General features: G+C 48.3%; 1 protein-coding gene across 1 annotated transcript; it reads right to left on the bottom strand.

Annotated features, from left to right (window-relative positions):
- Window positions 1-730: 730 nt before the first annotated feature.
- Window positions 731-16914, bottom strand: LOC146355502 (vomeronasal type-2 receptor 26-like). Its single transcript, XM_084829911.1, has 4 exons — window positions 16394-16914; window positions 7957-8248; window positions 1123-1716; window positions 731-964 (listed from the first exon to the last, which is right to left on the bottom strand). The coding sequence occupies exons 1-4, from the start codon at window positions 16606-16608 to the stop codon at window positions 731-733; spliced, it is 1335 nt and encodes a 444-aa protein (XP_084686037.1). The 5' UTR covers window positions 16609-16914.
- Window positions 16915-17150: the final 236 nt, after the last annotated feature.

Below are 17150 nucleotides of genomic sequence, written 5' to 3'. Positions count from 1 at the left end.
TGTGATAGGCTACGTAATGATTAACATAGCCTATCACGGCTAGATTTGCAAAGTCAGCCATGATAGGCTACGTTAATCGTTACGTAGCCTATCATGGGGCTTTTTTTTTTTCTTTTGAAGTTCGCAGCCGGGGAGACGGGGCGCTTCTCCCCGGCCTGAATTTCAGCCAGGCGAGGCGGGAAGCCTCCCCCCCGGCCTGAATTTCGGCCAGGCGAGGCGGGAAGCCTCCCCCCCTGGCCTGAACTTCGGGGGGAGAAGCGAAGCGCCTCCCCCCCACCGCGAAGCAAGCTGCGAGACCAGGTAAGTGACTTTCGTACATCCCTAGTATAAAAACAGATGGAACCCCTGCTATATACAGGTTTTGTTTTTTAAAAATGTTCAAGGGAAAGCAGTCTAGAAAAGGGCCAGATGGCACAGTATTAAAAGGCTCTGTAATAATTACTAACGTTCCTCCCTGCCACATCAGCCAAACAGGAATACACCCACTCCTGCAGGCAAAGGTGGGGCCAGATGGAGTTAAGAAAAGGCCCACCGAGTCCCCACTTGCTTCTACAAACTCCCTCAGCCAAAGAGGGAGCCTGGCAGAGGGAGGGAGGGTCACACAGAGGCAGCGAGATGGCCAACTCCCATGGGGGAGGAGAGGGAAGGGCCTCTGCAGGTCCAGAGGGCCTGAGTCAGTGCTGGGGGTCAGACCAGATGAATTGCATCCTCAGAGGCCAGTCTAGGGGGCTCAAAGAGGGAGCAGCACAGGGAGTTTTGCAGTTGGGTTTGCTCCACCAATGCGCAACATTTCACACACTTCTACATTGGTCGTTAGAGTACAATTCCAAGACAACCATTCCGGAAGTGTACAATGGATCACCATGTCCAGCAGGGATATCTGAGATGGGAAATGAATACCTGCCATGGCTGCAGCCTCTGAACATCCAGCCTGTCTCTGCCCTCCACCACCCTCCTCTTGGATCTCGATGAATAAACGGCATCCAAGGCACGAGCCACAGCATGGATGGAGTTGTAAATGTGGTAGCTGTCGAAAGACAGGATTCTCTCCACGTCCTCTTGGGGCAGGGCCTGCACTCTCTCCTTCTCTGTGCATCTTGTCCAGCCTTTCACAGACAATACATGCTTTGAGTATGAGCAACTAAATGCTTTCCAAACAAAATGCTTAATAAGAGAGTAAAAGCGTGAATAATATTCATATGTTTTCCTTTTATTTTTCTGGATAAGGAAGGAAAATATGCCATGGATGCGTGGGGAAGGTATATGAGAGGACAATTCAAAGGTGAAATCCCACAGAGCTGTTACAATCCAGACTGATCCAGCCCTGTGGTGTGTAAAGTAATCACTGTATCTTTCTATAATGTACATTCCATTTAAGAAGGAGCTGGTATCTGCACAGTAAACAAAAACATTGACTTCTCCCGGTTTCTGAAATGAAGCCGGGTGGATATTCCTTTGGTTTACATTCATCGCTCTTGAGAATCTTTGCGTGAAAACAACACAAAGGCGGTTCCTGGTGAGCTCAAGCATCAAAGTCCTCACGAACCTCTCTCCGTTGTCCGTGTCTGAAGCCACGAGACCAATCAAGGTCCACCTGAAATGCAGGAGCACTTTGGCAATCCCCTGGTACTGGGTTTGGTCTTTGGGGACCATTGGGTAGAAAAAAGGGAACTGAGCTTTATCATTCAGCAGATGAGAAATAAAAGTGTAACTGACCTGGCAAGGAAAGGAGGACATTAAGGTTGTATTTTCTTTCTGATCAGATTTTCTGAAATATTTGTTAATCCCCCTTTAAAGATGTCTGAATTAGTGTCCATCACTACTAGGGCTGTGCATGGACCCCCTGCTTGCTATAGATGCCGCTTTGGACTTTCCAAAGCAGCCCCAGTTTGCTTCAGACCAATTCGGACCCCATCTGCTTCACTTTGGATTCGGGCTTGAAGCGTGATTCAGATATCTGAATCATTCTGATGTTTTCCCTTTGACTTGCATTAGAAAACAGAAATGGCTATAACGTTTTCATTTGTTATGATACACTAAGGATGTCAGAGAATTCGGCCACAGATCTCATTGAGGCCGAATGCCTGTGCATTCGGCCCCCTGAAATCCATGGTGGAATGAAGCCCCTGCCCCCCCACCCCACAAAAGGCGCGCGAAACGGAGCACTGCTGCCTGCTGTCGTCTGCGCTGACTTGCAAATGGCGGCTGTGTCTGCGGCTGCCAGTCGCTTCCTCATCATAGCTGTGATAGCCTACATAAATAATTACGTAGCCTATCACGGCTAATGCAGGGACACCATGTGCATCCCTGCGGAGGTTGTGATAGGCTACGTAAGTATTTACGTAAACTATCACAGCAAGTTTTTTTTTTTTTTTTTTTGCTTGCCGTGATAGGCTACGTAAATATTTACTTAGCCTATCACAGCTAAATACAGGGATGCAAATGGCGGCTGCTATGGCAGCCGCCATTTGCATCCCTGCAGGCTGCCCAGCGGCTGGATGTCCAGCTGCGGATGGCCCCAGCCGGCGGCTCCACGGAATCTCCACGGAGCGGAGCCAGCTGGACAGAATTTCAGGGGGAGGGATGGAGCGCCTCCCCCCCACTGCAAATGTTACCCTTCAAAAAGGTAAGTGACTTTCATACATCCCTATGATACACAAATGAAATTTGGCAACCTGTCAGCCCCTTTGGAGGGCATCCCACCTGCTGGATTTCAGACAGTTTGTCTATGGACTTTTTGTGCAAGGTGCAGGTGAAATTTGATTTTTTTTTAATCAAAAACTCTCAAAACAAAGAGCTATAACTTTTCACTCTTTCCACAGACTTACATGACATTTGAGGACCTCCCAGCCCCCATAGAGGGGGTGCCATGTGCCAAATGTCAGACAGTTTGAAACAGGAGTTTTTGTGCTAGGCACAGATAAAACGTGCTGTTCTCAGAATCTCAAACTAAATGGCATAAATCGGAGATGTTTAAGCGGAGATTCAGATGAGGTCACGATCCCTAATCTCTGCTGTAGGTTTTTGTGAAGTGCAAATAACCCCTTTCCCCTTTCTGACAAGTGGGGACTGTGTTCATTCTAGAGCTAATACATGCAAAGGAACCCTGACCTGCAGGGATGCCTGGCCAGAACAATCCCAGGCTCACAGGGCCACTTTGGTGACTCTAATGCTTTGGTGACTCTAGAATGAGTACACTTTAAATCCTTTAACGAGGATCCATTCCAGGACAAGTCTGGTGCCAGCAGCCATGGTAATGCCAGCTCCAAGAGTGTATCTTAAATTTGCTTCAGTTAAAAAGCTCATAGTTGGACCTTGGGAATACCTATGTGTGTGTGTAAATATATATGAAATAAAGGATCTGGAAAGAAAGGGAAAACTACTAAGAAATGGTTGAATTGAGAACAGAGACCGGTGGAGAACCCATGGGTGCAATAGAGTGTGTCATAGTTGTCTGGACTGGGCTGGGCTGGGGCCAGATTAGAGGCTTGAATAAAGGAATAATGATAATAAAACAACAATGCCTTGCCCAGCAGGGCATATATGGAAGAGCGGACATGGGCCAGAAAGGTGGAAGAAACCAGAGCCAAGCCCGGCATATTCTGTAATAGGAGAAGAACGTGAGGGGTGACAGGCTTGACTGCCCTGGGGCAAACAGCAAGAGCAAATGAAAATCAGATACAGAAAGGAAACGCCCTACATGCCAAGGGGCAAGTGGAAGGGAGTAGCCCTATGCCCTGCCTTACTCATCGGCACTTGGAACTGGAGAATGGGCAGGTGGAGGCTTGGGGAGAGACACCTCTGGGTGCAGCAGGGGGGAAACAGGGGGGAAATATGCAATAGGCCCATGGCATCAAAGCCACCCAGCCCAGCTTTTCCACCCCGGCATGGGGAATGGGGCACAGGACAGCCAGGTGACCTGATTGACCCTGCAAACTTGTCTGAAAGATGAGCCACACGTACACATGGGTGTCGTTGTGAAACTGCAAACAGCTCATTAAATCAGTTCTGGTTCCTTTGGGCAAGGTGGGCAGTGGGCAGGCACCGGCTGGCAGACACTGGCGGAGAGACACCCGTGGGTGCAGCAGGGTACAAATACGCAATACGTCGACTCTGCCAGCTCTCGTGGGGAAGCTGCACCATCCAATTCTGTCAGTGACGGAAGAGGGGCTCCGGTGGAAGATTCAAGCTCCAAAGAACCAAGGAGGCCTAAGCAAAGGTGCATCCAAGAGACAGACCTTGAGTCAAGGGAGGAAATATATATGTCCGCTGGGACCAGAAAATACGTAGGGCCCTGAGTAGGGATGTACGAAAGGCACTTACCATTCACGGATTATGTTTATGGCTGGGGGGAAGGCTCTCCGTTCCTCCCCCCCCCCCGGAATCCTGGCCGGCCGGCTGTGCTCCGCAGGGATTCTGCGGAGCTGACGGCCGGCTCCGCCAGCAGCCAGACATCCGGCCGCTGGCTAGCAGGGACGCAAATGGCGGCGGCCGTAGCTGCCACCATTTGCGTCCCTGCAGTCAGCTGTGATAGGCTACATAAATGTTTACGTAGCCTATCATGTCTGACTTTTAAAACAAAAAAATGCACGTACGCAAATGGCAGCGGCCATGGCCACCACCATTTGCATATGCGCGTTGTTGTTGTTTTTTTAAAGTCAGACATGATAGGCTACGTAAACATTTATGTAGCCTATCACGGTTTTTTTAATAAACCTAGCCATGATAGGCTATGTAAATCTTTACGTAGCCTATCACGTTTTTTTTTTTGTTCTTTTAAACTGGAAATGGCGGTGGCGGCAGCCAGTTGGAAGACCAGCCGCCTCAGCCGCCACAGCCACTGAACCGCCGCCGCAGCTGCCGCCGCAGCTGCCACTGGAGCCGCCGCCAGAGCCGCCGCCTCCAGGAAGATCCGCCCAAGGTAAGTCTCGTCCCAGGGGGGCGGGGGGGCAGGCCATTCTGCCACCGATTTCGGGGGGCCGAATGCGCTGGCATTCGGCCTCCCTGAGATCCGTGGTGGAATTTTCATACATCCCTAGTCCTGAGTTCAGACTTCAACTGGGCCTGGAGGAGACAAGCAAAGAAAACTAGACCACTGAGGGCATATAGAGATGGAAGAGCCTGAGTTGTGACTTGAACTGGGCCTGAGACAAACAAAACAAGCCCGCTAAAAGGCTTAAATATAGAAATAATAGTAGTGATAGTGATAGTGATAGTGATATGATGAGGCTAATAATAATAATAATAATAATAATAATAGTAATGCCCTGCCTGACCAAAATAAAGAAAAAACCTACCCAGCCAAAAGGCAGAGAAACAGCAGGCTGGGTGACTGTGCCGCTCCTTCACCCGAGGGCCAGAGGAAGGGGTATCCCAGCAGAGGCAAGTTGACTTTGAGGAAGACCAGATGCTCCATTCAGTCAGTGGCCAAGCAGCCGCGGTGGGGTGTCACCACATCGCCCGCCATGGAGCCATGGCGTCTCGCTTGGGATGCTGGTGGGTGGGCAGTGGAGTCTTTCCCTGGCCACCTGAGCCAGGTCCAGCCAAACTCAGCTGCGGGACGACCAGTAGGCCATCGGGTACGTGGACCCGTCCTCCATGGCCTCCAGCAGGTAATGCTGCACAGACATTGTGGCATCATCCTGGCGGGCTGTCAGCGGGCTGGCTGGTGCCCTGTCTCCCCTCCTCCTCCACCTCCTCCTCTGATACCTGCTTCAGTCTCTTTACCCATCCCCCCCTCACTTGCCCCACCAGTGTATCCTGACACCCCATCTGGGAGTTCTCCCCACAAAGGCCAACTTTCAGGGGGGATCACACATGGTGGCCAACATCTACGTCCCCTCTGGCATGGGGGGTCTACCTGCCGTGCTAGGCCATCCCTCAGCCTTGTCACCACTTCCTGCACATCTGCTGCTCTGCCATTTCTGTGGAGACAGAGACTTCGAGCCTTGGGTCTCGGGGGTCCCCACATGAGCAGGGGTGACAGAGGAAGAGGGGTCAGGTGCTGGAGCCTCGGCCTGCTGCTCCTTCTTCCCCACACCCTGGAGGATCTCCTCCTCTGGACCCTCCACCATGCTGAGGACATCAGATACTTCTGACCTAACGTCCACCAGCAGGCTCCCCTCTTCCACCAGAGAAGGGGATGCAGCTCCTTTGGCAGGAGTGCTACTGCTGCCGCCGGCACCCACCTCCGCAGACAGGGACCTCCGGGCACTGCCACTGCCCTCCACACTCTGCTGCCTTGTGACACCAGGATGCCCTATCCAGACTGGGGCTGAGCCAGCTTGCCCATCACTGCTGCTAGTGCCAGTGGCGCCTCGCCCACCGCCGCCCCTGCCCAGGTCCCGATGATGCCTCATGTTCGGCTGGCTTGTGCCACACAGGGTAGTATGATATTATTTAAGTAATAGATGTTACTGTGTGGTGCTTTGCCCACTGTATTCTGAAATGTGGACGTCCTGCTTTGCTTAAACACAACACAAGCAGAGACACACAGATGCACAAGAGCAAAAGAAAAGCAAACACAAAACTCCCTACAGGCAAAGGGTTTATATTTTATCTTTGTATGGAATAAGATATGGAGTTCAAAAACGGGAGGGAAGCAATCCAGGAACTGAGAAGGGTGGGTGGGAGGACAGCCAAGAACAAGGAAAGAAAAATACTTCATTTCAAATTAAAAAAATAATGTGTGTTTTAAAAGGATTTAGCCAGAAGATGATGAAGAAATGGCTGATTGGAGAATGGCAGGAAGGGGGGAAAGAGAGCCAAAGAACAACAAAATGGAAATACATATACATACATACATGTGTGTGTGTACATGTGTGTTTAAAAAGGACTTAGCCAGAACATTATGAAGAAATAACTGACAGGAGAAGTGGGGGGATGACCCTGAAACATGGCCAGGCAAGGAAAACAATACAACTTTTCAAATATTGCTTGCTTTTTATATAAAGAATCTTTATATAACAGGCAGAGAAAATTAATAAGAAGTTTGAGTAATTCAGAAGGGCAGTGGGTGGGAGCCAGACAACAAGCCAACTGGAGGAAAGGAGGAAAGGAAGAGGTACTCAATGTTTTCCGTTTTTAAATAAATACTCTGGAAGTAAGCAAGGCAATAGCTGAGAAGGGCTGGGTGGGAAAGAGAGACCAGTACACACACACCACAGATCTAAACAAATTACTTCAGAGTCCTCTCCAGTAACACCACCAGATCTCTCGTGCACCACAAACAAACACAGGATTTTTCTCCAACATATCCAGCTCTCCCACCCCTCCTCCATCACTGTCACTGATTGGAGACTGCTGGGTTCCGTTCAGCACTAATTTGGAAACTACAGTTGCCAATTGCCAAAGCTCACTCCCTCTTCCTCCTCCTCTTGGAACCCCTCAGCACTGCTCTGATTTGCTTCGTATCACATGGAGGCACCCCCAAGAGCCCCGATTCACTTTGGAATTCGGATTCGGCACCAAAGCAATGCACAGCCTGAATAACTAGACCTGGTGGCAGTGAGTTCCACAGAGTTTAACTGTGCGCTGCTCAAACAAGTCATTTCCTTTGAAAGGCTGGCCTTGATGCTTATTAGCCCAGGAAGACTCCTTGTCCCCCACTCCCCTTTTACTCTTTAACTGAACTGAGAAAATGCCTGAGGCTGTAATCCTAAACTCGCTTGCCAAGTAATAAGTCCTGCTCAACTCAACCGGACTTACTCAAAATGAACCTGCACAGAAATGCAATGCACAGTTGACCTAAGGACTGCAACAGGGCATAGGTTTTCCTGAAGGCATTTTACACCTCAAGGGAAACCTCTCTCAAATCACTTGCAACCCTCTGAAAAGCTATATCTCCAATCTCACAGGATCATCCACTGCCCACTGTCTCAGTTGTCTGAAATTAGACTCAGGTGCAAAGTGGAATTAGCATCAACTTTCATCTGGCCCATTCTTCTCTATCCCTACCTGTGGGATTTTGTAGATGCCCAACATGGTTGAAATCTGGATGGAGATGTCAGAGTCAGATCCCTCAAGAACAGCCAATGGCTGATTCTGTCTTCCACATTTGTAGTTGGGAACATTTGCCTGCCCAACAGACAGCAGGCTTAATGAGGCATCTGAAGTCATTCGTTCATCAAAATAGTTGTCATGGATGTTGTAGCCCAGGGTAATGTTGGGTAAGAGCCTGGGATTCTGGTTGATCTCCTGAATGGCAAAGACGATGGACAGGATCCTCCAGTAATAACTGAATTCTTCACTGAAAAAATATACAAGGGGAATTTCCATAACATAATCATATCTTAGACAGATAAAAGGGAGGACTTCTTTGCCCAGCTCAGAATTAAACTGTGGAATTTGCTACCAACAGATGTGGTGATGTTTAAAAAAGGTGTTTAAAAAGATTAGACAAATTCACAAATGGTTACGCTGTCGATAGTGTGACAGTTTGGGAAGTGCATCCTTTAAGAAGGATGCAGCTGGAGGGAGCCCAGAGAGCTGTCCTTTCCCTTCTGAGTGGCTAGGGATGGCAGAGAATTCCTCCACAGATCATGGTGAGGCCAAATGCCAGTGCATTCGGCCCCCCAAACTCCCTGGCGGAACATCCTGCCCCCCCGCCCATCCGCGGATCCCCCCCGGGACGAGACTCACCTGGGGCTGATCTTCCGGGCACTGGTGGCTCTGGCGGCGGCTTCAGTGGCGGTGGCGGCTGCGGCGACCAGTCGTCCGACCAGCTGCCGCCGCTGCCATTTCCACTCTTGTAAAAAAAAAAGAAAAGAAAGAAAAAGAAAGACGTGATGGGCTACATAAAGATTTACGTAGCCTATCATGACTAGGTTTAAAAAAAAAAAAACACGACATGATAGGTTACGTAAATCTTTACGTAGCCTATCATGCCTGGGTGGGTTAAAAACAACAAAAACCGTGTACGCAAATGGCGGCAGCTATGGCTGCCGCCATTTGTGTTCCTTATTTTTGCCCTCTTAATCTACGTAAATATTTACGTAGACTATGACGGCGAAAATCAAGGGGAATGCAAATAGCATAGTGGGCGCTATTTGCGTACCTTTTTGATTCCCCATTTTAGCCTACACAAAGATTTACGTAGGGTAAAATGGGGAATCCAAAAGGGACGCAATTAGCACCCGCTACGCTATTTGCGTTCCCCTTGATTTTCGCTGTCATAGTCTACATAAATATTTACGTAGATTAAGAGGGCAAAAATAAGGAACGCAAATGGCGGCGGCCGTAGCCACCGCCATTTGCGTATGCAGGGTTTTTTTGTTTTTTTGTTTACCAGAGCCCTCCGCGCCTGGAAATCCAGCTGCGGACGGCTCTGGCCTGGCCGGGCCTGGCTGGCTGCTCTGCGGAGAATTCTGGGGAGAAGGAATGGAGCGCCTCCCCTGCTGGCGAGGATCAACATAATCCGCGAACAGGTAAGTGATTTTTGTTCATCCCTATGAGTGGCTGTGAGCTCTCCAGGTGCTCGAAAGCTCCTGAGAGCTCCGACTGAAGTGGGTGGGTGGGTGGCCTGAGTAATCCCAGGAGCTGTGTGGGCAGGAAACTTCAGTCTGCTTCCTGCCTCCCAGCTGAGCAGAGCAGTACAGAAGAAGGTGCTCCAGCTGGTCTTGCAACTAGAGAAGCAAGCAAGCTCCCAGAGAGCAAGCGATCAGACCAAACGAACAGGAGGAGCAAGCAGGAGTTGGCCAGGGAGGTCAAGGAGGAGGTCAAGGGGGAGGCCCCTCACATTTATTTTATTTTATTTATTTTATTTATTTTATCTTTTATTTATGTTTTATTTATTTATTTATGTTTTATTATTTTATTTTATTTAACCTTCTCTTCTCATTTTCTTAAAATATTTGTCTCGTAACACACACTTCCATACCAGTGTGACTTTGTTTTTAACCTCCAGTGAGTAGAGGACCAGGCACAGGCTACTCTAGTGCAGCCAGAAAGCTAGACACAAAAAGGGAAAAGAGGCTATGGAAGGACAAGACTCTACAGTGGTGGTGACCTGCAAAATGTGTGCAGTGTTTGTTTTCTTGCCTGAGATCAGCATGGCCTCCACATGCCACAAGTGCAAGTTGATCACGCTGCTGGAAGGAAAAGTAAGAGGACTGGAGCGGCAAGTGTTTTTCGACCAGCTGCCACCGCCGCCATTACAAGAAAAGTAAAAAAAAATGCCCCCGTGATAGGCTACGTAACAACGTAGCCTATCACGGCTAGATTTGCAAAGTCAGCCGTGATAGGCTACGTTAATCGTCATGTACCCTATCACGGGTGACTTTGAAAAAAAAAAAAAAAGCACGTACGCAAATGGCGGCCCCCATAGGGAGCCGCCATTCGCGTTCCTTATTTGGTCCCTGTAGTCTATGTGAAGATTTACGTAGACTACGGTGAAAATAAGGGCAACGCAAATAGCCGGTCAAAAGACCGGCTGCCGCCCCCGCCCCTGACGAAGACCTGCCGAACCGCCGCCGGGACCCGCTGCCGGGAGCGACATTCGTGAAAGGTAAGTCCCATCCCGGGGGGGGGCGTGGGGCGGGGGGCAGAGAATTTCTCCCTGAACAACCTTCGGAGGACTGAATGCATTGGCACTCGGCCCCCCGAAGTTTTGGGGAGAAATTCTCCCCCATCCCTAGTAGCCTATCATGGGGCTTTTTTTTTTTAACTTTTCTTTTGAAGTTCGCGGCCGGGGAGACGGGGCGCTTCTCCCTGGCCTGAATTTCGGCCGGGCGAGGCGGGAAGCCTCCCCCCCCGGCCTGAATTTCAGCTGGGCGAGGCGGGAAGACACCCCTCCTTGCATGAACTTCGGGGGAAGAAGCGAAGCGCCTCCCCCCACCGTGAAAAAAGGTGCGGGACAAGGTAAGTCCCTTTTGTACATCCCTAATTATGAGTCTACCAAAGACATTCATTTTTCTGATTAGACCATGTGATCTGTCATTATGTTGTGCCTTGTCAAAACTTCTGCTTGCTTACAACTTACCCTCCATGCACCTGCACATTTCCTGAGTCATGCAGTCCCAAATCTAGAAGGGAGGATGGAGTGCCTGGGACCAGCAAAGATCCTCCATGTTGACCTGGTCCTCTATTGCCTGATGAGGCATCTGAGGCTTACAGTATTGCTAGAGGAATCCTACTGTGAGGCAACTCACACCTTTATTCTGTGACGTTCTGCATTATGTGACGTTCTGCATTATGATTGTGACGTTCTGATTGTGACGTTCAACGTTCTGATTGTGACGTTCTGCATTATGAGTCTCCCACAGACATTCATTATACGAATAAAAATATTTTTTAAAAGCAAATTGAGTTTTTAAAGAAGACATTCCATTCCACCAACTACAATAAAAAGGGAAATAGAACACATCCATCTGTAACGTAAATAACCTATACTTTTTCCACAAATCGAGGCACAAATGGTAACAACACATTTTTTCGGAACCACTTTGGCATGACTGAGTTTTTTTTCTCCTTTTTTTGTTAATTGCCCTTTCTCCCTCAATCTTCAACCAAACTTCCCAAAATGGTCAGGTTATGTAAAACAGACATCTCTTTCTGGCATGTTCAACTTTCAGACCTATTAGTGAAATATCCTCAATTTTATTGTCTTCTCTACTCCTTTTCCCCTTCATGGATCACTGCCTTGTTGTGGCGAAGGGCTTGCGTAACTCAGTGAAGCCATAACCTATGCCGTGCAGGGCCACCCAAGACGGACAGGTCATGGCAGAGAGTTCTGACAAAATGTGGTCCACTGGAGAAGGAAATGGCAACCCACTCCAGTATTCTTGCCAAGAAAACCCCATGGAACGTATCACAAGGCTAAAAGATATGACGCCGGAAGATGAGCCCCTCAGGTCGGAAGGTGTCCAATATGCTACTGGGGAAGAGCAGAGGGTATTTCCAAGTAGCGCCAGAAAGAGTGAAGTGGCTGGACCAAAGCCGAAAGGACACTCAGCTGTGGATGTGTCTGGTGGTGAAAAGAAAATCCGATGCTGTAAAGAACAATATTGTTTAGGAACCTGGAATGTCAGATCAATGAATCAAGGTAAGCTGGAGGTGGTCAAACATGAGATGGCAAGATTGAACATCGACATCTTGGGAATCAGCGAACTAAAATGGACAGGCATGGGCGAATTTAATTCAGGTGACCATCATATCTACTATTGTGGGCAAGAATCCCTTAGAAGAAATGGAGTAGCACTCATAGTCAACAAAAGGGTGGGAAAAGCAGTACTGGGGTACAATCTTAAAAATGATAGAATGATCTCAGTACGAATCCAAGGCAAACCATTCAACATCACAGTAATTCAAGTCTATGCCCCAACCACTGAGGCCGAAGAAGCTGAGGTTGATCGGTTCTATGAAGACCTACAACACCTTCTAGAACTAACACCAAAAAAAGATGTCCTCTTTATCATAGGGGATTGGAATGCTAAAGTAGGAAGTCAAGAAATCACCGGGATAACAGGCAGGCATGGCCTTGGTGTACAAAATGAAGCAGGACAAAAGCTAATAGAGTTTTGCCAAGAGAACATGCTGATCATAGCAAACACTCTTTTCCAACAGCACAAGAGGCGACTCTACACATGGACGTCACCAGATGGTCAATATCGAAATCAGATTGATTATGTCCTTTGCAGCCAAAGATGGAGAAGCTCCATACAGTCAGTAAAAACAAGACCTGGAGCTGACTGTGGCTCAGATCATGAGCTGCTTCTTGCAAAATTTCGGCTTAAATTGAAGAACGTCGGGAAAACCACTAAACCGTTCAGGTATGACCTAAATCATATCCCTGATGAATATACAGTGGAGGTGAGGAATAGATTTCAGGGATTAGACCTGATAGACAGAGTGCCTGAGGAACTATGGACGGAGGTCCGTAACATTGTTCAGGAGGCAGCAACTCAATCCAACCCAAAGAAAAAGAAATGCAAGAAAGCCAAGTGGCTGTCTGAGGAGGCTTTACAAGTAGCTGAGGAAAGAAGGGAAGCGAAAAGCAAGGGAGAAAGGGGAAGATATACCCAACTGAATGCAGAGTTCCAGAGAATAGCAAGGAGAGACAAGAAGGCCTTCTTAAATGAACAATGCAAAGAAATCGAGGAAAACAACAGAATGGGAAAGACTAGAGATCTCTTCAAGAAAATTGGAGATCTCAAGGGAACGTTTTGTGCAAAGATGGGCATGATAAAGGACAAAGAAGGCAGGGACCTAACAGAAGCAGATGAGATTAAGGAAAGGTGGCAAGAATACACAGAAGAACTATACAGGAAAGATCTGAATGTCCCTGATAGCCATGATAGTGCGGTCACTGAACTTGAGCCGGACATCCTCGAGAGTGAAGTCAAGTGGGCCTTAGGAAGCATTAGTAACAACAAAGCTAGCGGAGATGACAGTATTCCAGCCGAGCTATTCAAAATCCTAAAAGATGATGCTGTTAAAGTGCTGCATTCAATATGCCAACAAATCTGGAACACTCAACAGTGGCCACAAGACTGGAAAAGGTCAGTTTACATTCCAATTCCAAAGAAGGGCAACGCCAAAGAGTGTTCAAACTACCGCACAATTGCGCTCATTTCACATGCAAGCAAGGTGATGCTCAAAATCCTACAAGCTAGGCTTCAGCAGTATGCGAACCGAGAACTACCGGAAGTACAAGCTGGGTTTAGAAGAGGCAGAGGAACTAGAGATCAAATCGCCAACATTCGCTGCATCATGGAGAAAGTAAGAGAATTCCAGAAAAATGTCTATTTCTGCTTCATTGACTACGCTAAAGCCTTTGATTGTGTGGATCACAACAAACTGTGGCAAATTCTTAAAGTGATGGGAGTACCAGACCACCTGACCTGTCTCCTGAGAAACCTGTACGAGGGTCAAGAAGCAACAGTCAGAACCAGACATGGAACAACCGATTGGTTCAAAATTGGGAAAGGAGTACGACAAGGCTGCATATTGTCACCCTGCTTATTTAACTTATATGCAGAGTACATCATGAGAAATGCCGGGTTGGATGAATCAGAGGTCGGAATTAAGATTGCTGGGAGAATTATCAACAACCTCCGATATGCAGACGATACCACCCTAATGGCAGAAAGCGAAGAGGATCTCAAGAGCCTCTTGTTGAGGGTGAAAGAGGAGAGTGCAAAAGCTGGTTTGAAACTCAACATTAAAAAAACGAAGATCATGGCATCTGGCCCCATCACTTCCTGGCATATAGAAGGGGAAGAAATGGAAGCAGTGACAGATTTTACTTTCTTGGGCTCCAAGATCACCGCAGACGGTGACTGTAGCCATGAAATTGAAAGACGCTTGCTCCTTGGGAGGAAAGCTATGGCAAACCTAGACAGCATAGTAAGAAGCAGAGACATCACCTTGCCGACAAAGGTCCGTCTAATCAAAGCTATGGTTTTCCCAGTAGTAATGTATGGCTGTGAGAGCTGGACTATAAGGAAGGCTGAGCACCGAAGAATTGATGCTTTCGAACTGTGGTGCTGGAGAAGACTCTTACGAGTCCCCTGGACTGCAAGGAGGTCAAATCAGTCCATCCTAAAGGAAATCAACCCTGAGTGCTCATTGGAAGGACAGATACTGAAGCTGAAGCTGAAATATTTTGGCCACCTAATGCGAAGATAAAACTCTCTGGAAAAGACCCTGATGCTGGGAAAGACTGAAGGAAAAAGGAGAAGGGGACGGCAGAGGATGAGATGGCTAGATAGCATCACGGATGCAATGAATATGAACTTGAGCACGCTCCAGGAGAGAGCGCAGGACAGGAAGGCCTGGCATACTATGGTCCATGGGGTCACGAAGAGTCGGACACAACTGAACGACTGAACAACAACAACAACTACTACTCCTTTTGAAAAAGCTCATGAGTGTCCTGTCTTGGGAGGAATGCTCTATAAACAATTCACAGAGCCATTTTTGAAATGTGCTTTGCTTCCTACAACCAGTTTGCTTTTTTGTATGTGATCTGTCTATGCAAAACAAATTTCTAACCACAGTGTTTATTGGGGTTCTATTGCTTTTTCTTACTGCCCCACAAAGAGCTGCAAGGGAGGAAAAGAAAAATTGACAGCATCTGTATGTTATATCTAATGGAAAGTAAATCTTGCTAATCTAAATACTAACCTTTGGGTGGCTGTTTGGGTGGCTACCGGGAGGAGTCCCATCCACGTCATCACATATAGAGCCTGTTCCCTCCCACCCACTCCCTCCTGCTCTCACCTTGTTCTACCCTTTCTGCCTTCTTTGGCCAGTGTGTGTTAGTGCCGGCCTCCCCAACCTATGTCTGACCCCAATCATTTTTTTTTTATTTCCCTCTAGATCTGCAGAAGCACATTAGCATCTGCTCCCAAACAAATGCACTATTTCGCTATATAACGTTGTTGCAATAGTGCTATACTGCTATACGGGGTATAGCTACTCCTGTTCAATGTGTGAAATGGTGGCAACATCTGGGAAATACTGACAGGGAAAACATTGCAGAAACATTTCTTGACAGGGGTGAGTGAGTGCTATACTGCTATAGGGGGTATAGCTACTCCTGTTCAATGTGTGAAATGGTAGCAACATCTGGGAAATACTGACAGGGAAAACATTGCAGAAACATTTCTTGACAGGGGTGAGTGAGGTAATGGCCTGGTGAAAAACACACCCCTGTGCAGAGCAATCCTGCCAGAGTAAATGAAGCTGGACATGGGTGCAACAGCACCCTCCCACCCATGTTCCCCAGCAACAGGTGTATATAGGCTCACTGCCTCTGTTACTGGAGGTAGCACATAGCTACTCAAGACTAGTAGCCATTGATAACCTTATCCTTCAGGAATTGCTCTAACCCCTTTTTAAAGCCATCCAAATTGGTGGCCTTCACTACATCTTGTGGTAGCAAATGCCATGGTTTAGCTCTGCACTGGGTGAGGAAGTCCTTCCTCTTCTGGCCTTTCATGGTCCCTTGATGTCAGCTCACTCCTACTTCACTACAGAATAGCTGCGGCTCAAACACATTCGGCAACACTGAGCAACGCTGAGCTCTGCGAGGGGCGGTGAGGAGGAGTGGCATCTGCTCACAGGGCTTACGAGAAAAGCAGGTCTTTGTTCTGTACATCAAAGCTCTGGCAGAAAGACCCGATTGTCCTCTCATAGGTCATTACATTCTCCAAGAGAGCCCTAGTCAGTTGCAGCACATGAAACGGCAGGCTGAGCACTGGAAGGGGCTTTACTTTTGATGCTCCCGCAAAGTCTTCCCCCAAAAGCAACAGTGGAAAATCCTTTTGCCTAAGGAAGGCTGCAGATGATCGGGAAAATCCTTAGCAAATGAAGCATACTTGGAACTAATGAAATCACAAGAGAGGGAAGGAGCAGAAAGTCACTCTGCCACCATCACTGCGTAATGACTTACTTGACAAGTCGGCTGCTAGAAGGTGGCTGCTCGAAATTGCTTCCACTTGAAAAAAGCTTCATTTCTGCAGAGATGACGCCGCCAAGGAAGAGTTCTCCTGGCCTGTAATAACTCACTGGGTTCCTTCTACCCCGTTCCAAAGTCAAGGGGCATTTGGCCTTGAGCGTGCCGCAGGCCGCCTGGGGAAGCAGCAGCAGCAGCAAGAGCAGAATCATTCTGGGAACGCCTGGCACAGCCTCCGTCGCAGCGTCTGCTCCTCCCCACTAATAAGAAGAAGAACTAGAAGACGCCAAAGCCCCCTGCAGGACCAATGCCTCTGTGGCTTCCCAATGCAGATGGAGCCCAGCCAGCCAAGGCTTCCCATCTGAAGGGGACGACAGGAAGTCAACCGCAGGCCCACACAGTCCTCCTGCCCTGCCCTGAGCCTCCTCCCAAGCTCTCCGTGGCACAGGAGGCATTTACGCAGCAGACCTTTTGCACCGGGATGCCTGACACCACCTCATGTTGCTCTTGAACCTGATGTTTACGCCAAAAGCAGGCTTGGAAGCGGGGGGGAGGCATGATGCTTTCATGGGAATAATAATAATTATTATAAATAATTACAAGGAGAAAGAGAATCACTTCTGCAACATCCTGAAGTCTCTACGCAGCTTCATGCACAGCTGGAGAGGACGTATTTACAAAAATCCCCTTTGGGGCTCCATCTTCTGCCCTGGATTACTGAGGGGGCAGATGAGCTTGATGAAGTACTCATGAA

The sequence above is a fragment of the Heloderma suspectum genome, chromosome 2 (genome assembly GCF_057233095.1).
Source record: "Heloderma suspectum isolate Gila_16-S chromosome 2, 16-S_ref, whole genome shotgun sequence".
In the NCBI taxonomy this organism is placed as follows: domain Eukaryota; kingdom Metazoa; phylum Chordata; class Lepidosauria; order Squamata; family Helodermatidae; genus Heloderma; species Heloderma suspectum.
This window is presented reverse-complemented; position numbering and strand designations above follow the sequence as displayed.

Excerpts from the sequence above, each read along its gene's own strand:
- LOC146355502 (XM_084829911.1), bottom strand. The coding sequence starts at position 16,608 with ATGATTCTGCTCTTGCTGCTGCTGCTGCTTCCCCAGGCGGCCTGCGGC. Across the intron at positions 8,249-16,393 it reads TCTAGCAGCCGACTTGTCAA|TGAAGAATTCAGTTATTACT; the intron begins GTAAGTCATTAC and ends ATATTTTTTCAG. Across the intron at positions 1,717-7,956 it reads GCATCTACAAAATCCCACAG|GTCAGTTACACTTTTATTTC; the intron begins GTAGGGATAGAG and ends TTTCCTTGCCAG.